The 25496-nt window shown below is 34.1% G+C and overlaps 2 protein-coding genes across 3 annotated transcripts; one reads left to right on the top strand and one right to left on the bottom strand.

Annotated features, from left to right (window-relative positions):
• Window positions 1-79: 79 nt before the first annotated feature.
• LOC131333498 (uncharacterized) lies at window positions 80-4640 on the bottom strand. Of its 2 annotated transcripts, none has more exons than XM_058368047.1 (8): window positions 4471-4639; window positions 3615-3761; window positions 2928-3025; window positions 2126-2198; window positions 1979-2039; window positions 1787-1872; window positions 1615-1704; window positions 80-522 (listed from the first exon to the last, which is right to left on the bottom strand). In XM_058368047.1, exons 1-8 carry the CDS (start codon window positions 4573-4575, stop codon window positions 460-462), a joined length of 723 nt encoding a protein of 240 aa, XP_058224030.1. In that variant the 5' UTR covers window positions 4576-4639; the 3' UTR covers window positions 80-459. The 2 variants fall into 2 exon arrangements, with proteins under 2 accessions (XP_058224030.1, XP_058224031.1); XM_058368048.1 differs by having other exon boundaries at window positions 300-522; window positions 1787-1869; window positions 4471-4640.
• Window positions 4641-18501: 13861 nt separating this feature from the next.
• On the top strand, window positions 18502-19237 carry LOC131333656 (non-specific lipid transfer protein GPI-anchored 7-like). The gene has a single exon (XM_058368290.1). The coding sequence runs from the start codon at window positions 18697-18699 to the stop codon at window positions 19135-19137; it is 441 nt and encodes a 146-aa protein (XP_058224273.1). The 5' UTR covers window positions 18502-18696; the 3' UTR covers window positions 19138-19237.
• Window positions 19238-25496: the final 6259 nt, after the last annotated feature.

The following is a 25496-nucleotide window of genomic DNA, read 5'->3' as shown; positions in this document are numbered from 1 at the left end:
ATCTAGATCAAAGTAAACACGAAAAGTATCGCCAGCTCATTTGATCAAAAGGAGAGACAAGTCTCTGAATCCCCATGCAAATGGAACCATTCTGTTGTGTATTATGTGACTTATGTCTCAAATGAAAGGAGTACATCTCGATATTTTGTTTCCTAATTTCTGTAATCAACCTGGAGGTAGTCTACTTCAGTCCATGCAGAAACATCACTGCTCATTTTAATTCAAGTACCACTAAATCTTCTTTTCAATCTTTTTTTCTTTTTTCCACGACAAATAAATCTCATTAACATAAGCTGGTCTGAAGACAATAGCCAATTTCCCGTTTTGAGATATCATAATATGATAATACAACTATAGTAACCAGATGCAGTATAGCAGAATGCTAAACAACAGTTGGCAACAGAACCAACTCTGCCTCTCTCACTAATGGAGGGGTAGAATATGTTTACCGCCTGAATCTTAAACAGTCATGTACTTCAGCATCGCCCCACGAAGCTTTTCCATGAACGCTACAGCTTGTTTCTGCAGGACGAAAATCAACATTAGTTTAGTTCAGGAGTTTAATTTAGTTTAGATTCATTTTGGATACAAGTTTGGAGTTCCCTATGATTAGTGCTCTTATCCGTTAAGTTAAATAAAGAAGCAATTTTAGGACACAGATGAACCACATTACAGCAATGCATGGGGCTGCAGTAATAGAACAAGTATCTGTCTGTTTAATACATGTTGAAGAGGAAAATGTTAACAGGATGCATGCTAAACAAGCCAACTCTCACACGCTGTATTGTAAAAGGGAAGATTCCTTATCCACATGAAGCTTATTGAAGTATTTCCCAGTTATGTTTCTTCAGAGCCTCTGGCAGCATTGGGTTATAATCTCAACAGGATGCATGGTAAACAAGCCAACACTCACGTGCTGTATTGTAAAAGGGAAGATTCCTAATCCACTTGAAGCTTATTAAAGTATTTCCCAGTTATGTTTCTTCAGAGCCTCTGGCATTGGGTTATAATCTCATATCATCGTCTAAATGGGGTCAAAATGATTTAACTGTTGGTTAAAACAAAGGTCTGTGCTTGGCAGATTGCCAATCTTTCAGATCTACCATGAGTGGCACTTCTAAGGAGACTGGTTGGAAAATGAAATTTTAAGCGCAACAAGGGTTGTATGCAAATAATTGCACCTTCAATTCGAAGGTTTGATGGGGAAAGTACTGGAAACATATGAGGCAGTTAATGGAACTGATTTACAAACAAAAGATGGGCAATAATCTCAACTGCATCGTTGATAATGAAGCAGCTTTGTCAACCTTTATTTTATTATCTAGAAAGCAACTGCCCTGAAGATTTAATAGATAAAATATCAACGAAACAAAATAGGATATTGTTGGATATTGTGATGAGAAAACTGAAAGTCTGCACTATGTGTTAAGAGTAAAATTCATCTTTCTGCCTTTTTCTTTGGGTGGCTGAAGTTTAACCAATATAATTTTCAATTTTTGTTATTCTTAGTGCAACATCATAAGGTGTTCACTATGTGCATTCTGAGGAATACAAAACAGAGCCACAAGATATTCTAAAGTGCAAAATTAAATTAAATTTCAGAAAGTCTCTCACCTGGCCATCCTTCTGTGCAGTTACTATATTTTCATCGAGAAGAGTCAACAAAGATCTATTCAGCTCATTTCCCTCAACCATGTCTAGTAACTGCATAATGAGCAATAGAATGATTTCAGAAGAACAAGTTAAGAATAACAATTTATTGAATGTGAAGTCCTCGAGTATATACCGTTGCTTTTACATCCTTCGATGTTAAAATTTTGGTCAGGCTTTTCTTTGCCTTTAAGAGGTCAGCTTGCAATTTATCATAAGCTTCTGTTCAGATATGCAAAAAAAAGAAGAAAACATAATGAATTTAAAGAATACAAGAGATAGTACATATCCTTCCACTCCACGCTAATATTTGTGCTCTTTAACAAACCTGTTCCTTCCATCAAAGCCTTTTGCAATGCTTCCAGCTCAAACAATCTGTCTTCAGTATCCTACAGAACCCACCAGCATATAAATATTGAGTTCTGCTCATACAACTGTCTAGGATTTAAGTGTAAGTTATAGCTCAAAGACAAACCTGAGTTTTTGAAACAGCAAACCGGAGTTGTCCTAGTTCAAATTTCAAGTGTGAAAAGAATTCCTCATTCAGTCTGCAAAATTTTGAAATGTTACCTCTCATCTCCTTTTAGGAAGAAAAAAAAAAAGGTCTGGAGTTGAAAACTGAGTATTCATCGGATACATGCATGGGACAGTTAGGGAATGGAACATACACTGCCTACATCTGTCTTACACAAATCTGCAGGACTTTTCTATTCCATAATCACAATTCACAAAGATACTACGATGCTCCCATTTAATTTGTTAAAATTGAAAGGATAAGAGGCAGGGAGCAAAAACTTTCGATAAGGCATATTGACATCGCACGTGTGTGAAAAACTTTCCATTTTCTGTTTTGCATCATTTGATCACATATTGTCATTTCATCAATTTAAGACAGTGATCACATATTGGAGTCACCATTAGATATACCAAGCCGTTAGATACTAAGGTTTAGCTTGTCTTCCTGCTTCAGTGCTAACAAGCAATTCATTGATTATAAGAAAATGGACAACCAGAAAATACAAGAAGTTGCAATATTGTCTGAATAGTAACCAATATCAATAATTCCACAATCCATTAATCCAAGCTCATAAATTGTTTCTATTAATCAAATTCAGAATTGAATGGAGCAAACTTGAAAATTCCGAGTTCGTGCTTGTAGATTCATTCTTACCTCAACTTAAATGCAATGCAATGCAAAAATAAATTTGATCAGAACGTGAAAGGAGCAAAATCTCATACAGATACTCTACATAGGCATAAGAAATTAAATAACTAACCGAGGCCTCAATCTCGCAATCTCAAACTCAATCTCCTGAGCTTCAGTATCAAGAAAGTACTCGATTAACTCCCCCAGAGTATCTGGAACAACTCGAGACTACAATTAAAAAATCACCCAACAGCAGTCAGGATTTCAATATGTGAATTCAATTACTAGGCACCCAATTCCAAAAATAATGGAATCCTATCTTGAAACTCATAATGTATGCAGAATTGGCAATCACATTTATGCACTACATTTGGGTACCAAATGTACCAAAATTGGACTATGACCCACTGGGTTCCTTGCATATCAATGTCTTACTGTTTTTTTTTTTTTTTAATCAGTTTAGCAATAAGAATACGAAAATCATTTTTTTTTATAACCAGGCGTCCGGGCAAGCTTGCGTACACCTCAACTAATCTTGCAGCCTTGGAGTTAATGACCGAGCAAACCTCCATCGGCCTCAAGGTTTGGAACATTAGGTGTATAAATGTGGTCAGCCATTTGGCCTAACCGATTGGGGTTGAAAATTGTTTGGTTACACTTCTTATTTACTTTTTTTTTTTGATCCGCAATTCTTATTTACTTTGATTACTGCTTAAATTGATAAGTTAATAAGCAAGGGGTGTGCCAAACAAGCCGTATACGAGCTGCCACATGGGACGGTACCTAAATTTGGTCACCTATAATTGGTTAAACTTACTTGTCGAAGAGCTCGGCGATGCTCTTTCTCTTGGCGAATCTTGCGTTCGAAGGCTTCCCTGGCCTCGGCATCACTCTTCATCTGTCTCTGAAACTCACGCCTCGCTATGTGACCGGTTTGGGGAGGCCCGAGCAAGCCTTCTGGGTCCTTCCTTCACCACAAACAACATTCAACAGTCAAATTTAAGTCCGGTGCTGTTGAGTGATCAATCATTGTTCTTTTCTTTCTTTTTTTGGGTGCTTAAAATAAAGTGCAGGTGTGGTATCCCATCCGTCTAACCATACTATATTTTCAGATTAATTTGGAAAAGTTATATAGGATCGATTCCTGCAAGTCTCTTTAATGAAAAAAAAAGTTGATAAAGTCGCTATAGATGTGTGAAGAACCCCCCAAAAATTTCAAGTCATCTAGTAGTTGTGGTTATAAAATTAAATGTAATTATGTATTTGTACACAATGTCATCTTCTTCTCAGAACTAGTAAGTAGGAATATTTATCTTGTAGCCTATATTTTTTGTTAGTAATGTACAAATACATGTAATTCTGGCCCCCACTTAGTAAAAATCCTGCATCCGCCACCGACTTCACCTATGTCGGTAACAAGCTATACCACTATTTATTGGAACCCACTGCATCTATGTCGGGTACGAAGCTAAAGTTGTACGAGGTGCGGGTGGCGTTCGAAGTATGTTTAGCCCAGCAAGAGGCTATGGGGGCTTGAACCTGGGCATTGTCCAACCAGTTGGAGTTTCTAACCACTGAACCGCCCCTCGGTGGTCAATTATTGTTCGCACTGATATCCTAGGTGTGTTCACAGAAAACGATCAAGAGAGAGAGTCAGAGAGAGAGAGATATACCCATCCAATGCAGCGAATTCGGGTTGCCGAACGCCTTGGTGTAGTGAAGTTCGCAGTGCGGCAGGGAGCGATGGTGGCGTAGGCTGTAGTGAGAGAGGAGGCCATGGGACGGCCCTTTTTGAGCTCGTTTTTAGTGTCTGGTTTGTTATCCGTGGCCTTGGGGATGATTTTATCCGTTTTCATTTGGAAAATTTTCAAAGTACGCCCCAAACTTTACATTAAATTTCAATTAGACTCCCAATCTTTCAAAAAAATCAATTTTACTTCCAACGTTATCTTCCTTTAATCAAAACGATCCCTTCCATCCAAATGACTAACGGATTTCGTTAAAAGTTCTGTTAAATAGCGTCCCGATTGCACTTCGATGATTTGAGCCGCTCAATGTGTTCAGAATGTGATTTTAATGGTACCTTAAAGAAATCAGGGAAAAAAAAAAGATCAAGAAGGGTTTGATTTGAGCAATTTTTTATTGAATAGTTCAATAAAAAACTATTCGGATGAAGACCTTAATAGTCATTTTTTTTGCAAATTTTTTTAAATATCCTTAAAATCACGTTCTGAACACATTGAACGGCTCGGATCATTGAAATTCGATCAGAAAAGGGGAGCTACGGACCAAAGCAAAATCCAGACTCCTAACTTGAACAAAATCCGAATCAGTCCACACCTCTCCTTTTCCGATAGAATTTCAATGATCCGAGCTGTTCAATGTGTTCCAAACATGATTTGAGAGTACTAACAAAAAATCAACAAAAAAATGACCGGGAAAAGGCTTCATCAGAACAATTTTTTATTGAACTATTCAATAAAAAATTACTCGGATGAAGGCCTTCCTAGACATTTTTTTTTGGCTGATTTCTCGTGGATACCACTAAAATCATGTTCTGATCACATTGAACGGCTCGAATTATCAAAATTCGATCAGGACGCTATTTAACGGGGCTTTTAACGAAATCCGTTAATCATTTGAACGGAAGAGGTCAGAATGATTAATGGAAGATAACGTTGGGAGTAAAATTGATTTTTTAAAAAAAATTTGAGAGTCTAATTAAAATTTAGAGTAAAGGTTTGGGGGTATTTTGAATTTTTCCCTTTTGATTTTATACTTCACTTTTGTTTTTGCAATTCTTTCTTTTTTTTAATTTTTTTTTTTTGGAATAATTAGGCCTAGACGCTCAAGTTTGTTTAGTTTATGTTTTGAAGAAGGGTTTTTTTATTTTTTTGTGATAATAAGGGGAGAGATATATTCCCTACATTCCAAATTGTTTATCCTGTTTTATTTTTGTGTCACTTAACATTGGCTATATGTCACAATCTATAATGTTTTTTATGATTTTAATAATTTTTTTAATAAAATTAATTGAAATCTATAACGAAATCTGTTAGTCATTTGAACGGAAGGGGTCGTTTTGATTAACGGAAGATAATGTTGGGAGTAAAATTGATTTTTTGAAAAGTCTGAGAGTCTAATTGAAATTTAGAGTAAAGGTTTGGGGTATTTTGAATTTTTTCCTTTTGATTTTATACTTCACTTTTGCTTTTGCAATTTTTTTTTTTTAATTTTTTTTTGGGATAATTAGGCCTAGACGCTCAAGTTTGTTTAGTTTATTTATGTTTTGGAGGTTTTTTTTTGGTAAGAAGGGGAGAGATATATTCCCTACGTTCCAAATTGTTTATCCTGTTTTATTTTTGTGTCACTCAACATTGGCTATATGTCACGATCTATAATGTTTTTTTCGATAATTTTTTTAATAAAATTAATTGAAATCTATCCATATCTATATCTGATTAAAAAATATTATAAATTTAAAAATATATAGCCAATTTTTTGAGAAGTCCAATATGGTAAACAGGACCAACAAATTTTTTTTTTATCAAATGATTTGGAGAAAGCAACAAGTGCTCTTCCATGAGATCACAAGTTTTATTTCCACAGAGGCCGAAACATTTCAAACCTTGGGGCCATTAGGAATTATGCTCAGTCGTTACCTTCAGGGCTCCGGAATTAGTAAGGTACGCATAAGTTGGTCCGGACATTCGGTTATTAAAAAAAAAGGGACCAACAATTTAGGGCTGAGAAATAAATAGATAGACAAAAGAGAGTAATAATTGAAAATACAACTTTTTAGGGACTGTGTTTATAGAGAGATAAGTCTAGAGACCCAAAACGAAAGTTCATAGAAAACTAGGTTCAAAAAATACTCGTAAAAAATAAATAATGAGAGTATGCAGTTGGTCTCGCAATTGGCCTTTGTACACCTTTTGTCACAGGACCACTGGCCACTGGGTAACACACAAGCCCATCGTAATGGGCCATCCATTTGGGCACAACCCGTGATGAATGAACCAACAACCGACCAATGAGGAATTGGGTCAAGTGATTGAAAACATGAACAATGCTCTAACCACACACTGACACTCACAAGTGTGGGCTCCACACACACGCCAAAAATTGATTTTCATGCTCCTCTAACTTATGAATGCACTCTTTTTTTTTAGTAGGTGAAGTTATTTTTTCGATGCATGCACTTTTCATATGAGAAGCTTTTACGTGATTTCATCTACTAAAACACAATAAAGGAGTGCATTCGCCAAGCAAGGGTGTGAAAATCATTTGCCGAGATGAAATGAGTTTTTACAGCCCCGGTCTTCCTAAATTATTGTTTCGGTAAATTTGTTTGTAATTTTCTAAATTTTTGTTAGATTCATGTCAATTCAATTTTTTTTAGTGTCGTTTTATTTGAACTTTTTTGAAACTTTGGTTCCTTTTTTATTCTTTTTAAATTAATTCCTCTCTTTGAGACAAATTATCCCTCCTAAAAATTTTGACAGAAAACTAAATAACAAATTTCAAAAAGTAAATAACACTGAAAAAATACCAGACTAATAATTTAAAAAGAACAAAGCCAAAACAGTAATAAGATTTATGACATTTAACTTTAGTGGTCAATATAAAGGAAGAATGGAAACCAATCAAAAGATGATGATAAATCTCAATAGCTGAAGATGAAGTCAACCGTATAATACGAAATAGATTGGAGTAACTAAAATAGAAAAGTAAAAAAAAATAAAGAATATGATTGTTTGAGAACAACACATTTCAAGCATTGCCGATTTAAAAAAAAAAAAAACACCACATTTCAAGCAGATTGACACGTTTGATGATAGTATTTTAGAAGAGTGACGATTTTGATGTGCAAAGACAATATGAATTAATGTGCAAAGACGATTTTGATATGTGCTAATTTTTCAAGTGCAAGGAACTTGGAGGATATGATTGTTCTACTATCAGGACAAGACTTCTAATTTGGGCGTGCTATTATGTGTATCTTGTAATTTGGGCGTTGTTTGAATTGATTTCTTGTCAATCCTTGGAGCTTGAATAACATTTGATTGCTGTGGTGTAGGGTGTCAACCTTGTTGGGATGTTACTCTCACATAGTGATGCTATCTTATCTTGCTCTCAATTTATATTGTACTTCTTCTTTCATTATTAATATAATATCCCTTTTTCGCCGTTCAAAAAAGAAGAAGAAGACAATATGAATTAATCGACAATAGTGTTGATTTAGAAATAATTCAATTATAATGAAAATCATGTTTATGGTACTTTCAACGATCTAAGTGGCAAGCAAAGATGATGTCTGATGTAGCTACAAGAAAACTGTTTTTATCTCTCTTTCTCCTGATTGTCAATAATGGTAGCGATGGTGAAGATGATGGGTATGTCAAACAACAATTAATTGTGTTATTGATTACATATTTTATAATTCGATATAATTGTATACATAATTTGGTTTCAATAGAAATTAACACGACTGTTATTTCAACCTCAATGCAAGAAATCTTAGCAGAACATCAACTACCAAGAAAAATGAAAGTATGAGAGTGTGTGAAAAATGAAATTAATTGTGTTATTGATTACACTCCTCTTTTTCTTTTTCTTTTTTGGTCTTTCTGTGATATGAATTTACAAAATTAACCTTTTATTTGTATACTATTTCAAACTTGGAAGGGCGACATTGTAAATTCACATCACAAAATGACAAAAAAGAGAGTGTGTGATTATAAAAAATGGGAGTGTGAAAATCACTACCCGATTGAAATTCCACAAAAGAGAAAGGGTAACTTTCACTCACAGTAACCCTGAGGTTTTCCTTAATGACAGATACCTTCTTTACGTATGAGAAATGACAATGAACCCCGTATGACTTCTATGTTCGTTTCATCAATACCTCAAATCAGCAATCGTCTGTCCAAACACATGATGAAATGAGCTATAGTAAATTACATATAAAAATTCACCCTTTCTAACCTCACTTATTTTGAGTCAAGTAGACTTATTTTTACCAATTGGAAAAGTTGATTTGGTAAAAACAAATTGTAAAATTTTAATGAACAGACAGTTATTTTTTACTCGTTGAGTGAACCGTTTTGATCAAAAAGAAAAAGAGTGAATTAGCAATATAACCCACTTTTGGCATTATTCCATCATTTGTTTGGTCGAGCATCGGTAAAATGAAGATTGAAACACATGGGATTTATAGTCATTTCTCATGCGTGAAAGTGATATCTATCATTAAAGAAAATCTTAAGAGTGTCGGGAAACTTACCGAAGAAAAAATCACTTAATAATGAAATCGATTAGAACGTACCCATCGACAAATAAGAACCAAGAGCTTTTGAAAAAAATAAAAAATAAATACAAACCAAGAGTGTGCAAATAGTGAGATGTTAATCAGGCGACAGTATTTGTTTACCACTGCATGTGGATGCTCTAATTAGGCAACAGTATTTGTTTACGTACTTGTTAATGAGGCGACAGTAGCTAGTCGATCAGATTTTTGAAGAAAGAAGGTGTACGTACAATGTTGTTCGATGGTTGTTTTGATTATAATATTGTGAAACTCACGTGTTGCGGTTTTTTTTTTTGGGTTGGGGTGGGTGTGGGAGTTTACTGTTAACATGTGATGCTGAATTTGTATTCAGCAATACTATGGTAATCCTGTTTAGTATACCATGTGAGTTGCATTCTTTTTTTTTAATCGGCAACAAGAGTTTATTAAAAGATCTCGACAAAAGATGCGTCGAGAATTGCATTATTGTAATGATAAAGAAACATGATAGGTAGGAATCGTTTCTTTCATATGATATACTGTCTCAACACGCGATTCATGAGGCTGGCATTTCGTTTCCCTTTTGCTTATTTCTGCTCTTTGTTCTCAAAATAAAAAAGGTAAATTTCACTGACACTCCCTAAGGTTTGCTTTAATGAAAGACACGTGGTCACATATGGGAAATGACTATATATTAACCCCTTGTGGTTTCAATGATCATTTCACCGATACTCAACCAACTACTATTCAACAAACATGTTACTCTAAATTAGCTAAAAGTGTGTTATATTGACAAATTCATCCTTTATAATAGTAGAATAAATTATAAAAAGCTCTAAATTTTTACTCCCTCTGTCCCACTTAAATGTCCCCCAAGGGAATCCTAGCAATTTCAAACCAAAAAAAAATTATATTTCTACATATTATTATTTTATATTTTCTTATACCAAATAAAAGTACTCAATGAGCACTTTAATTTGGTGTAAGAAAATAAAAAAATTGAAGAACAAAATGTTTTTTTGGGACGGAGGGAGTAATTTTTAGACTCATAAGTAATAAAATTTGCATTCCTAATTAAAAACATTTCTTTCGAGTAAAAAGTAAATATTTGTTCATAAATTGTGTCCTTTTTTTATTATCAAAACAACTCCTCCAATGGTTAAAAAATTATTTTAATGCAATATAAGTAGAGTTGATAGTTTCATATTACCTTCTGATCAAAAAAAAAAAAAGTTTCATATTACCTTTGATTATTAAAAAAAAAAAAACAGTGAACTTTTAGATATAAGTCATTTTGAACTCATTCACATAACATGTTTGGACAGACAATTGTCTATTGAGGGTGTGAGTGAAACGTACATGAAAATTACAAAAGGTTTATTATTATTTTTCATATGTGATGGGGTATTCGTCATTAAGGCAAATTTCAATGGTGTCAGATTGTCAGTAAAATTTACAACCCCCCACCCCCCCCCCCCCCCCCCAAAATAAAAAAAAAAACTTCGTCATTTCTAGTTAATGCAAGCCACGATTAAAAAAAAGAGAGAGAGCTAAGAGCATCCACAGTGGACTAATCAAAATTGGATAATCAAAAGTTGCGACATCACCTTTTGATTATCTATTTAAGAAATTGCTAAGGTTAGCAATGTAGATGTCCACAGTGTTATAATCGAATATTGAATAATCAAAACTTGCCACATCACTTTTTCAACCTATAAAAATCTGAAAATTGTCACCATATAAAATATATTTTTTAAAATAGTTTTTAAACTAATAAAAACATGTTATTCGAAATAGAAAATATTTTTTTGAAACCTTTTATTTTGAAAAACACTTTTCCAAAAAAGTTTTTGAAAAAAAGACAGTTTTTTTTAAAATAACAGTTTTTGAAAAATGGTTTAACTGTTTTTGTAAAAAAAAACTTCTTTTAAAAATATTTTTCTTAGAAACATTGTTGAGAGAGAGAGAGAGAGAGAGAGAGAGAGAGAGAGAGAGAGAGAGAGAGAGAGAGAGAGAGAGAGAGAGAGAGAGAGAGAGAGAGAGAGGGTTTTGGTTATTGGCAAAAATTTGATAGTTTTGATTATCCAAGGCCAAAATTTGATGAGTTGCTAAGAGGTTGTTAAGTTTGGTTATGCCACTGTGAGCACTTTTTTGAGTAAACATTACTAACTTTAACAACCTTATAATTTTGGTTATTCCACTGTGAATGCTCTAAAAGCAAGTTTACAAGTCATTAGGTAAAAAAAAATGGTGAATAGTACACATTTTTCATTTTACATATCTATATTTCTTTCAATACTATACCACTATTCTCTATTTTATCTATCTCTGAATATAATATTATTATTTCATTACGTGATCAATAACCAATTAGAGAAGAGAGAGAAAGTGCAAAAGAACCAAAAAAGAATAAAATAATCAAAACCTAGTGAATAGTCTTTCGGTATTTATGCCTAAGCACTGTAGCTCAATTTATTTTACCTAAGCATATACCTACGCTATTGCAAGGGGTGTTTTTGTGTGTTTGACTCTCTAAAATGACTAAAATACACTTTGCCTATTATGATATACTTGCTCTAATGCAAGCCATTTTGTCAAATATTCCTGCAATGACATCATGAACTTGGCGGGCAATGTATACTGAAGGTAGAAGTTCTTTTTTGATTTTGACCGGATGTCCGGGTCAGCTTACGTGAATCTCAATTAATTCCCTTGTCGGTTTAGTTAAAGGCAGGTCATTCACGTTAGGAATAGAGAATTTGCAAGAAATTACTTTCTTGCGGTCTAACTTCGAGAACCTAACCCAGGTCAATTGTATGGAGAGCAAACTCATCAACCAACTATTCGGAAAAAGAGGAAAGAAATCTAATTAACCCTTGGACTTTTGTTTAGTTTCACGTCAATTTTTTGTGAATTATAGGTTCAATTCGACGAGAATAATCGAAAAAAAAAAATTATTGTCCAAACTTATTTTTTTTAATCGCATTTGTTAGTTTTTCGTTAATTTTTTTGTGGATTATTATTTCATCATGACAAGATAACGACGAAAAGCTATACAAAAAGTTACGAAAAGTAAAAAAAATACTGAAATAATTTGTAGACCTATAAGCTACGAAAAGTAAACAAAATGGGGCAGCAGAAATCGGCACTGAAAAATTACGAAAAGTAATAAAAAAAAAATAGGGGCCACAGAAATCGGCACTGAAAAGTTTTCCCTAGAACCAGATGTGGAAACAGCACTTGCGTGTTTTTTGGATCAGATTTGGGTATTTTAATTCTAACTTATATTGAACTCATTTTAAATCCATCTAAACCGATGTAAGTATGAGTTGATATGGGTTCAACCCATGAAATAATTTGGGCGGATTGGATTGGGCAATAAATGGGTGGATATGGGCGGATTGAAAAATATGAGTTGAGATTGCCACATTTAATTTATTTTGTGAGTGTATGAGAGTGACATTAACAAAAATGGGAGTGACTGTTTAGCTTCACAACCTTGCCTTCCAATAAGGTTGAAAACCCCAAGCGTAGGGTTATGTCGTCGATAGCATATTAACCAGAAAGTCCGGGATCGTACCCACAGAGAATCGAAAATAGCTTATTCGGAATGTTGATTTTATATGGTGGATTGTGGCGTTTAAGTCGGCTAACTTGGTTTTGCTTTGAAAGTAGAAATGCTGAGAAAAAAGACTAGAAATATGCTTTATAAACTAAAAGAGGCAAGTTTAGGGATTGTCTTTCTCTTGACAAAGGCTATTACCGGTTCTCAATTATAACTCAAGGGAGGGTTACGAAGGCGTGCTCACGCCCAGAAGATTTAACTTTAACAATTATGTCTATCAAAAGAAGTGATTAAACGGAACTAAACTAACCTATTTTTGCTAATGTATCTAATACGTAGGAGGTCACGAGTCCTCTGCACGTTGCTTGCCAAGACTGCTTGACTAAACGACCCACTAAGGAGTTAACACTCCTTGCTTAGACCAAAATAGCTAGGTTAGTTCGATTTCGAAAACCATGATTTTAAATCCGAATGTTTGAGAACTAAATAACCACCTAAGTCATCGGAAAAGAATAACCCAAGATTTAGCCAAACTACTACTCACACATAGCAAGAAGACTAGAAAACATGCTTAAGAAAAGAAACATGATTAATCGACAAAAATTGAAATAAATTTGATATTAGTAAGGATCTAGTTCATAACTGCAACATTAACAAACGAGAAAATAACATATGACGATTACCTTAAGGAATTCTTGAAGAAAATGACTAGAAAGCTTGAGAGAAACAACTATGGAGTTCTAGGAAATTGAAAGACTAAAAGCATAAATATCTACCTCTTGACTAAGAGGGAGTGTAACGACCCAGATTTTCGACCCAAATTTTTTTAATACAAATTTATATTTTTAAAATTTTAATTCAATAATTAATTAGATTGAATAATTAAAATATATTATTATGTGTACAATTGATATTATTTGCACTATTGAATAAGATATGTATTTAAACTTAGATATACAGGGAATCAGTGATTCATATTCATCTCTTATCTTTCCTATCTAAACCCTAAGTAGAACTCTATTCAAACTAACTCTCCATTTTTCTCTCTCATCCTATACATAAAAGCGTTCAGATACATTCTCACCATGTACATACATGCGTCCATATATATTAAAATTGAAACCCCCTCCCCCCCCCCCCCCCAAATGTGGCACTTGTCCCTTATCTTTTTATCATTATCAGTATCACTCTCCTTACTCATTCCACCACTTCTACATTTATCCTCTCACCTTCTCACTACCTTATTCTCTCTCATTATACATACCCACATAAATCCGAAAATTAAACACCAGTATATTATTTTACTCCAAATTTTATTGTTGAGTCTAGAATAGAGAGAGAGAGAGAGAGAGAGAGAGAGAGAGAGTTGTGACCGTAGGTGTGTGCACACCGTGAGTTTCATGGGCACACCGTCGCTGCGAACCCTATCGGAGTGCCGCCGGACGCTGCCTCGAGATTTCAGAACCACCACGGCGATCTACGGACACCGTACAATACTTATTCGGACTTAGAATCGCGTTTGAGGTAGTTTTCCGAAAACCCGAAACCTTTATCTGCATTTTAACAGAGTTACTTAGATTTAAAATTTATTGAAGATGATGACCTGCTGTTAAATTGTCAATTTATTTTTAACCCTATTTATATTAAAATTTAGTCCGGTTGTGCTAGAATGATTAGTGTTATACCCTGTGAAAATTTATGATCGTTTAACAAGTGTTTGATTGTGAAATTATTATTGATGATGCATTATTGATTTGTATTGAGTGAACGTTTACGTGTTTAATAAATTATTGGGGTAGATAAATGTTTATAAAATATTCACAATAATATTTTTACTAGTAAAAAAATTATTTAGATTGTAAACAAGAAATATTTTAGATTATATATTAGTTAATCTTTAACTCTAATAAATTTTAACTAGCATAGCCTCTCATAATTTTGTTGTTATAAAAATCTCATATTAATATTTAATATAGATAGTAAATAATAAATTTAGCAATAAGTATTTTTCAATAAAAAATTAGTTTGTAAAATCTATAAATAGTATGAGAGTTAAAGAAAATGTTTAAATAGTAGAAATGTTTTATAAAATTTCTAAATGAGAGAAATAAACTTAATTTTGAATGTAGTAATTAATTGTTTGACTGAATATTATTTTGTTACTCGCATGATAAATTCTATGACATGATTAATTTTATCGCATGGTTATGTGTTGTTAGTACTTTTAGTTAAAATGTTGAACCGTGTGATATTTTGTTGTGGCTGTAGATTGGACAAATAGGTTCCCTGGGTGGTTACGAGTAGCGACTCATGTAGACGATGTTAAGTAAATGAAAATTGATAAAGTGTTGGAAATGTGATTGTGTGGATTGTGATTTGAGCCATGGTGATGGCAAGGGTAACCTATGGGGCCCTGTGTTGAAATGGGTTACCTGAGGGGCCCGGTGTTGTGACGCTAATGTATGATACGTCATGGGAAGTTTCTCTTTGAGAAAGACAATGGGTCCCATGAGACGGTTATAGTTAGTGAGACGTTAATGTATGATACGTCATGGAAAGTTTCTCTTGGAGAAAGAGAATGGGTTCCATGAGACGGTTATAGTTAGCGTGGGGTAGTGGATGTCCGACCCTAATGTACGATACGTCATGGGATGACTCGATCCTCCTGTTATGGTCTTAAGTGAGAACATACTCGGTACATAACTTAGATGCGCTCACCTAGGACCCTGGTGCAGGACAAGCAAGAGGAAGGGTGGACCCATGAGACGATTATAGTTAGTGGATGTGGGAGGAAAGGATCTCGCGGAGAGAATCCTTAGATTACATGTAAGATGATAGATAGTAAAGAAAAAGACGATGTGTTATTATTTTATACCTTCGGTGTATTATGAATTATTATATTGTTGATCTGCATATTGTGGTATTGGGTTTTAGGATTTCTACTTAGTGAATTATCACTCAGGATACGTTTGTATCCTGGCAAATCGTCTGCTTCGGCGTTCAATTTGCCAGAGTGTGCAGGATTTCACAGTGGAACAGTTGATACAGGTGGGACCCCTGAAACGGAGTCTGGGCCAACATTGCTTGGAATTTCGTGTCAAAATTAGAGTTGCTCTGGAGTTGCTTTTGTTACATAGATTTTTGTATTATTTTGAAATTGTAATTTTTGTATAAGAATAAATAGGGGCCTAATAGTTTGTAAAATTCAGTGTATTTTAGGGTTAATGCTTCTGAAATTCTTTGAAAAATCGGGGCGTTACAGGGAGAGAGAGAGGTATTCATACAACTCAGTCTTTCTTTCCACAAAATATCCCAGAACTTGTCAAAAGTGGCAAGTATTCCATAAATGGAAGGTCCAAAAAGTAGCAAAAATCTGCAGAAAAATGTCATCGTATCGATACGGCAAAAATGCTTGTATCGATACTACGCTGTTATGGCAGATTTTGGCTAAACTTCACAGGTTCGCTCCGAACACTCCCGAATTCGGATTTGGGTGTTCTTTGGACCGTTGGAAAGCTTGTTGAATCTACTTTCTAACCCAAGTAGTTTGGATCAAAAGTAATTTGTATATCAAAAGATATGACAATTCTACCCTCAGCTGATTGAAAAATGAATACTTTTGGGAATTGCTCACATCTCCTTCAATTCTCTTGACCCTTCGGCGACCTAAGTAACCTCCAAACCATCTCTTCATGACCTTTTGGGCACTACAACGGGTGACACGTGGCCTTGAGCACTTGGTTGCATTTAGAGTATTCCTTGACGTTCAAACGCACCTTATTTATACGAATTACCTGAAACACACAAAAACCTACTTTACGTGCAATATCGCTATAAAGCTAAATAAACGCAAGTTAAAACAACATAAACGAGACTAATCACACCAAATATTTACAATATTGGGTGCTCATCGGTAACAAAATCAATTCCCTTGAAAATAACCTTTGAAGGAAATGGTTTTGCCATTTGGCATTTGGGTACACGAGCATCTCCGACCAAGTTTTAGTTTCTAGATTAATGCTTTGTTTGGATTGTTTTTTGAAAAAAAAATTTTAATTCAAAAAATATTCATTATCCCTATTTTTTGTATCTTTAATCATTATTCTCATTTCTCTCTTTATCTTTTTTCAATTATTATTTTTATTTCTTTCTCTACTTATAATCCTACAAGATTTCTCATAAATTTCTCACAAACTCATCCAAACACAACATAAGCTCTCATAATAATATCTTAAATAGTTAATGTCAAATCATGTACAGTACTTCATTTAGATTTAAGATTAAGATTTTTCCAGATGGACAACCCTTATTTTATTGATTTGAGAAACTTTTATGTATCTTGTGGATACCGACACTTAATATCTCCTTTCAGTCTGTTTTATATTTTTTGGCTATTTTTTTTATCACATTTTGATGATTGGTTTCGTTCATTTTGTCGAGTTCGACGAGAACCTTAATCGTTCCAAAAATTGTGTTTATCGGACTTTATTTGATATATAATCGGCATACGTGAAAATGGGAAAACAAATCAAAACTGAGTTTTGATTCAGTATGTTTTTTGATCCAGTTTTGATTTTCTTCAATTTTCACGTGTACCGATCATATACCTATTAAAGTTCGATGAACACGATTTTTGGTATGACAAAAGTTCTCGCCGAATCTACAAAATGAGCAGAGCTGATCATCCAAATAAGATCAAAAAATATCCGAAAAATATGACATGGATCAGAGGGGATATCAAGAGGGTTGATATCTCCGATATACATAAAAGTATCTCGATTTGATTTTCCATACATCAACCAATGGAGACCATGTGGATCTTATTTTAGAAGCGAAAACTCTTTTACGCATATTTACGGTGTTCGATCGTGCGCTTTCAAAAGTATTTTGGACAGTTCAGATTTAAAAAAAATTATTTGTTAAAAGAATTTAACCTGAAAGAGGTTTTTTAAATTATTAAATCCGAACCATTGATTGCTGAAACGGACGGTTAAAATTAAACAGAGCGGTGAATAACCTATTCGATCAGCTTCTGTTTCTCTCATTTTAGAATCAGTCTTGCTATTGTCAGCCTACTGGACTGACGATAAGTACACTAGAAGACAAGAAAAATACATATTTCAGTGTATTTTTTACACTATTTAGAGCATCCGCAATGGGAATAATCAAAATCGATAATCAAAATGTGTCACGTCAGTATTTGATTATCCATTTAGTTCATAATCAAATTTAACAAACTTGACATCCACATTGGTTATTTTTGTATCCCTATAAAAAAAAACCCCACAATACGCAATGCACCTATGTCCAATTGTAAACGAATTTCAATCACGCACCCGACCACACCAAATTATTCGTCTCGATGAGACGATTCTAATGTGAGGTGTTTTTTAATTTTTTAGTTTTGAATTTGGTTATTAGGTTTGGTTATTGAGTTTTGGCTATTGGTAAAAGTTGTTAAGTTTGGTTATGGAATGGGTGGAATTTGGTTATTTGCTAAAAGACTTGTAACTTTGCTTATTACAATGTGAGGTATTTTTTTAGCATTGTTGTTAAGTTTGCTTATTTATACCAATTTGCTTATTACAATATGAATGCTCTTAATACACATTTACACACTTATTATTGTTTAGAATTTTCCTTTTAGAATTGGACAAGTTTTTTTTTCTTATTAAAAGCACAACATGGCACAACCTGTGGATCTAAATTATTTTATAAATCGGAGTATTGACTTTGGAACCTTGTATTGTTTTTAATCCCAATCACAAGCAGAACATAAACTAACTAAACCCAATTGGGTCTCCACTCCGCGGTATATGGACCGAGAGAGAAAACAGAACCGCCGGAGACAGAGACATACAAACATACATAGAGAGAGAGAGAGAGAGAGAGAGAGAGAGAGAGTCCGCGGTATATAGACTGAGAGAGAAAACAGAACCGCCGGAGACAAAGACATACGGAGTACAAACATGCATTGATTGAGAGAGAGAGAGAGAGAGAGAGAGAGAGAGAGAGAGAGAGAGAGAGAGAGAGAACAAACCAGCGATGGATTCTTCCAAGATTCCCGCAGCGTTATTTTTCGCAGTGGTGGTGGCGATCATGACCGCGGCACCCAGAGCGGCGGATGCCCAAACACCGCAGGAGCCGTCGTGCGCCGCGCAACTGGTACGGTGCGCAGCGTACATCAACGGCACCGGCATGCCGCCGGAATCGTGCTGCGGCCCGATGAAAGTGGCCGTGGAGACCGAGATGGCGTGCCTCTGCACTCTGTACACCACCCCCGGCTTGTTGGCTTCTTTCGGCTTCAACGTCGCTCAGGCCATCGCCATCCCCGCCCGTTGCGGCATCACTACTGCCTGCACCTGTGACAGAGACGGATCCATGTATAGGCGCATGAGCGCTATGGTCCCCGCGTCGTTTTGGGGATTTTTTTTTTCAAATTTTAGTATTAAAATTGGTTGTTGTTTTTTGGTTAGGAACGCCTAAAATGTGTTCGTTTTGGATCCAAAAATTCAATTTCTCTCGGCATGTACACGGTCATTCATAAGTTTTTTTCTTTCTTTAATAATCTAATTTCTCTTTTTATTTTTCTCCGCTCATTACCCAAAAAACTTCCCTCAAAATCTAAATCAAACAAACCATTAGATTCCCAAACCTTGAAATTTCAAAATCTTGTTGTTCATAGTTTGGCCTCCGCGCTTACGAAATCCTAGTTCCGTCTTTGACGTGCGGCGAAGGTCAATCCCATCTTTGTTCTTGTTATATACTTATATATGTAGAGATATGCTTGTGTATGCATGTGTGTGGATATATGTACCTATGGTTTTGACATGACACTTCATGAAAATCGACTAGAACCCATCAACCGCAAATATTAGGCGACGATGTTCCTAGTTTGGCATTATAAGTCAAATGATTTATTTTTTTTTTCTTATTCAAAGTTTTTTTTTTTTTTTTTGCATTTGTAAGTTTTTTGTCAATTTTTTAAAAATTATTGCTTCATCATGACGAGAGAAATCTAAAAAGTAAAAAATTACGATCGAAATCTAATTTTTTTTAAAATAAAGACGAAAAAATTGGCGTATTGACTTGTTTTCGTCTTTATTAAAAAAATTGAATTTCGATGGTAATTTTTAACTTTTTAGGATTCATCTCGGCATAAAGAAGCAATAATCTTTAAAAATTGACAAAAAACTAATACATACAATTTTTTTAAATAAAGACGAAAAATAAATTATTTGACTTATAAGGCTAATCACTTGTTGACCAGGCGAGAGTCGATCAGGTTTTTTGAAGGAAGAAAGCGTACAACCTACCTAAAGTTTCTTCATTAGAGATTAAAATGTCCTAAGAAAATGTTGTTCGATGGTTGTGTTATACGAGTGCTGCTATGTGTACATATAAAATGTACATACCATGTACATGTAAATTTTGTGAGGCCCATCTCGGGTCCCACAAAAATAATTCGAACTGCTCATTATTTTCAAAACATTTTTTTATGGAGCCTTGTAAAAAATCAGCTCAACTCGATATCGGTAAGGATTTTTTTTGAATTTGTAAGGTTGAAACTAAGCAGTAAAATAGTTCCCCCCCCCCCCCCACAAATTCAGAAAAAAATCTTTACCTTTTTTACAGGACTGCATAAAAAAAAATTTAAAAATAATAGGCGGTTCGAATTATCTTTGTGGGACCCTATGTAAGCCCTACAATACTCATATGTACATAATATGTAGATTTCATATATACCAATAGCTTTATTGGTGAAACTCAGGTGTTGAGGTGTTTTTTGGGTGGGGCTAGTGAGTGCGGGGAGTTGACTCTCAAAAAGTGAAATACCCAATTTGTAATCATCAATGTTATGGCGATCATATTTGCTGATCATGTTTAAGATACCACGTGAGTTGTTATTTCGATATATGTAAGAAATGTGACAGGAAATTCCGAGAGGTTGGCCTCATGGTCAAGACTCAAGACTAATGGTTTTGTAATCTCCTAAAAAATCTCAGCTTCGAAACCACTTATATGCTTTCAATTCTTCTGGAGTCAGTCCATACAAGAGCTTTCCTCTGACTTTAAATGGGACCCTCACTATTGGACGTTGAGATTAATCTCTCAGAATTAATCAAGGTACGCATAAACTAACCCAAATACCTAGTTTATCAAAAAAAATAAAAAATTACAGGTAGGATTTTCATTCAAATGGTAAACTATATCTAACACGCTATTCATAAGTTCGGCATTTCCTTTTCCTTTTTTTGGGTGGGACTAGTGAGTGCGGTAGTGTCTTTTTTGTTCTTTCCTTCATTCGACATGTTCTCATTTTCTCAAAAAAATAAAATAAATAAATAAATAATTGTGCTCTCAACAATCTAAGTGGCAAGCAGAGATGATGTCTGATGTAGCTACAAGAAATCTGTTTTTATCTCTCTCTTTCTCCTGATTGTCAATAATGTTAGTGATGGTTAAGATGATGGGTTCAAACAACAATTAATTGCGTTATTGATTACATATTTTATAATTCGATATAATTGTATTCATAATTTTGTTCCAATAGAAACACGACTGTTATTTCAACCTCAATGCAAGAAATCTTAGCAGGAACATCAACTTCCAAGAAAAATGAAAGTATGAGAATAATTTCCTTTAAAACTTCTTTATTTTATTTCATTTTTGCCTTTTCTAAACTTTTATTTATCTTGTGAGTTTATATGATTGGAATGTCTCCTGATATTAAGAACACAAATAGACAAATGAAGCAACACAAATTATTTCAAGTTCACACCTTTGGCCAATCGTTTGAATTTTTTTTTTCTCCATTGCTCTTTTCTTTAATTTGATTCTACTTTAGTTTGGTATCAAGTCATTGTTTCTGGTCGATCTCCTTCCCATAGAAGTAATGTAGGATGACCACTTCTAATTCTGTATTTTAATTGGCCCCAAAAAACAAATCATAAGCACAAGAAAATCAGAACATGTATGTTCAAATGGTAATTGATTGTCACACTTCTTCTTCTTCTTTTTTTACACTCTTTTTTGTCTTTTTTGTGATATGAAATACAAAATTAACCTTTTATTTGTATACTATTTCAAACTTGGAAGGGCGACATTGTAAATTCACAACACAAAAGGACAAAAAAGAGAGAGTGTGTGATTATAAAAAATGGGAGTGTGAAAATCTCTACCCGATTGAAATTCCACAAAAGAGAAAGGGTAACTTTCATTCACAATACCCCTGAGGTTTTCATTAATGACAGATACCTCCTGTACGTATGAGAAATGACAATGAACCCCATATGGTTTCTATGTTCGTTTCATCGATACCTCAAATCAGCAATCGTCTGTCCAAACACATGATAGAACGAGCCATAGTGAATTACATATAAAAATTCACCTTTTCCAACCTCACTTATTTTGAGTCAAGTAGACTTATTTTTACCAATTGGAAAAGTTGATTTGATAAAAACAAATTGTAAAATTTTATTTAAAAGAAAGTTATTTTTTACTCGTTGAGTGAACCGTTTTGATCAGAAAGAAAAAAATTACGGAGTATTACATTTGGGTCCAAAACATGAGAAGTGAGAGTTTTTTCTTATTATCTATTGTATATATATTATAGTAAAAAAGAGTGAATTGGCAATATAACCCACTTTTGGCATTCTTCCATCATTTGTTTGGTCAAACAATATTTATTGGTTGGGTATCAGTAAAATGAATATTGAAACCACATAGAATTTATAGTCATTTTTCATGCGTGAAAGTGATGTCTATCATTAAAGAAAATCTTAGGGGTGTCGGGAAACTTACCCAAGAAAAAATCACTTATTAATGAAATCGATTACAACGTACCCATCAACAAATAAGAACCAAGAGCTTTTGAAAAAAATAAAAAATAAATAGAAACCAAGAGTGTGCAAATAGTGAGATGTTAATCAGGCAACAATATTTGTTTACCACTGCGGATGCTCTAATTAGGCAACAGTATTTGTTTACTTGATAATGATCAGGCGACATTAATCGATCAGATTTTTGAAGAAAGAAAAGTGTACAACGTTGTTCGATGGTTGTTTTGATTATAAAATATTGTGAAACTCATGCATGTGTTGATGAATTTGTATTCAACAATGCTATGCATGGTAATCCTGTTTAGTATACCATGTGACGAATTGGGGATGGTGTGGTGTAGTGGTATGCACAGCACCATACTGCTCACTTTCGAGCCATCAGATTGTGCATCCGACGGCTCGGATCTTATCTCGGCAATGAACGGCTCTCGATCGTTGGTTGCTGAGATGAAATCCGAGCCATCGGATGCACGATTCAACTACTCGGAGGTGCACCTCATTGCACAGTACCAACCCGAAGTCCACCATGTGAGTTGTCATCTTGTAATGATAAGAAACATGACAGGTAGGAATCGTTTCTTTCATATGATATAGGAGTGTACTATCACAACACACGATTCATAAGGTTGGCATTTCGTTTCCCTTTTGCTTATTTCTACTCTTTGTTCTCAAAATAAAAAAGGGTAAATTTCACTGCCACTCCCTAAGGTTTGCCTTAATGAAAGACACATGTTCACATATGAGAAATGACTATATATTAATCCATTGTGGTTTCAATGATCATTCCATCGATACTCAACCAACTACTATTTAACAAAACATGTTATATAATTAGCTAAAAGTGTCTTATATTGACAAATTCATCCTTTATAATAGTAGTAGAATAAATTATAAAAAGCTCTAAATTTTTACTCCCTCCTTCCCACTTAAATGTCCCACACGGGAATTCGAGCAATTTCAAACAAAAAAATTACTAAATTTCTACATATTATTAATTATTTATTTTCTTACACCAAATAAAAGTACTCAATGAGCACTTTAATTTGGTGTAAGAAAATAAAAAATTTGTAGAAAAAAATGTTTTTTGGGGGGATGGAGCTAGGGATCGAGTAATTTTTAGACCCAAAAGTAATAAAATTTTCATGCCTATTTAAAAACATTTCTTTTGAGTAAAAAGTAAACATGAGTACCTCTACAGCTATCCGATCATCTTTAATTAAGATCGTAGCCATCTAATTATTTCTTATTTGACAATATACAAGAGAACTTGTCCTCTTTTTGGGATAGTGAGAATCTTTCCTTATATATTATATATTAACCGATACTAACGAATTCAATAATGCACGGGAATTTAATTGCCAAACTTTGATTGCCTTTTAATGTCTCCTGAAATAGATAATCAAAAGTTTTGTTTCCAAACTTTGATTATGGACTAAAGTAATGTTTCTTTATCTATATTTCTTTTTCAGTTGATTGTCTTTTGAATTTTTCTCACTTAAGGTTGGTTTCATAAATAAGAAAACGTTTCAAAATTATAACTAACACAATGTGTAGATTACTATTGTTGGATACGTAAAACACTCACGTAGAACATATAGTTTATATGTTACGACTATATTAGGTCCTGGCGTGCCTTTAGACATGAACATCCTCTAGTTTGTTCATAAATTGTGTCCTTTTTTTATTATCAAGACAACTCCTTCGATGGTTAAAAAATTATTTTAATACAATATAAGTAGAGTTGATAGTTTCATGTTACCTTTTATTATAAAAAAAAAAAAAAAAGAAGGTAAACTTTTAGATATAAGTCACTTTGGACTCATTCACATAACGTGTTTGGACGACAATTGTCGATTGAGGGTGTGAGTGAAACGCACATGAAAATCACAGAAGGATCATTAATATTTTTCATATGTGATGAGGTATCCGTCATTAAGGCAAACTTCAATGGTGTCAGATTGTCAGTAAAATTTACCAAAAGAAAAAAACTTTGACGTTTCCAGCTAATGCAAGCAACGATTAAAAAAAAAAAAGAAGCTAATGCAGGCCATTTTGTCAAATATTCCTGCAATGACATCATGAACTTGGCGGGCAATGTATACTGAAGTTTTAAAAGTTTTTTTTTTTAATTTTGACCGAAATGTCCATGCCAGCTTACACGAATCTCAATTAATTTCCTTGTGGGTTTAGTTAAAAGAGGTTATTCACGTCAGGAATAGAGAATTCACAAGAAAGTAATTTCTTGCGGCCTAACTCCAAGAACCTAACTCAGGTTAATTGTATAGAGAATAAACCCATCAACCAACCTAATTAACCCTTCGGAAAAAAAAAAAAAAAAACTAATTAACCCTTGAAGCTGAAGTTAAAGGTCGTTCCTACGGCAAGGAGCAAAATAAATCTATGAGAACTTTCGTTTAAAAGTTCAACCCTTGAAGCTGAAGGTTTTTTTTGCAGGTTCGCTGGTGGTACAGCTATCGTTCGCAATGACAGCTAGGGTTTGCTGAGTAGGGTCTGGTTTTCTTAAGTTTTTTGAGTTTAGGCTTGACCCATTAGGTCCATTTTTGAGTTTCGGTCCTCACTCATTTGGTGTTTGGGCGTGAATTGTGTTTCATTCAATATTTTATTTGATATATTATCGATGGACCCTTATCAAGTTTAATAAAATTTTTCTTTTGCCGATAAAAATACAAATCTTCTATTGAAAAATAACCTTTGAAGGAAATGGTTCTGCCATTCGGCATTTGGGTAGTGGGTACACGAGCATTGGATCCAAGTTTTAGTTTCTAGATTAAGCTCTCATAATAATATCTTATATAGTTAATGTCAAATCTTACTTCTTTTTTTAGATTTAAGATTCTTCCAGACGGACAACCCTTATTGAGTTTTCATACATCAACCAATGGAGACCATGTGGATCTTATTTTACAAGAGAAAAACTTTTTTACGCATACATTACCGCGTTCAATAGCGCGCTTCTGAAAGTATTTTGGACGGTTCAGATTT

The sequence above is a fragment of the Rhododendron vialii genome, chromosome 7a (assembly GCF_030253575.1).
Source record: "Rhododendron vialii isolate Sample 1 chromosome 7a, ASM3025357v1".
Taxonomy (NCBI): Eukaryota; Viridiplantae; Streptophyta; class Magnoliopsida; order Ericales; family Ericaceae; genus Rhododendron; species Rhododendron vialii.
Note: the sequence above shows the minus strand (reverse complement) of the source record. Positions and strands in the feature narration are given on the sequence as shown.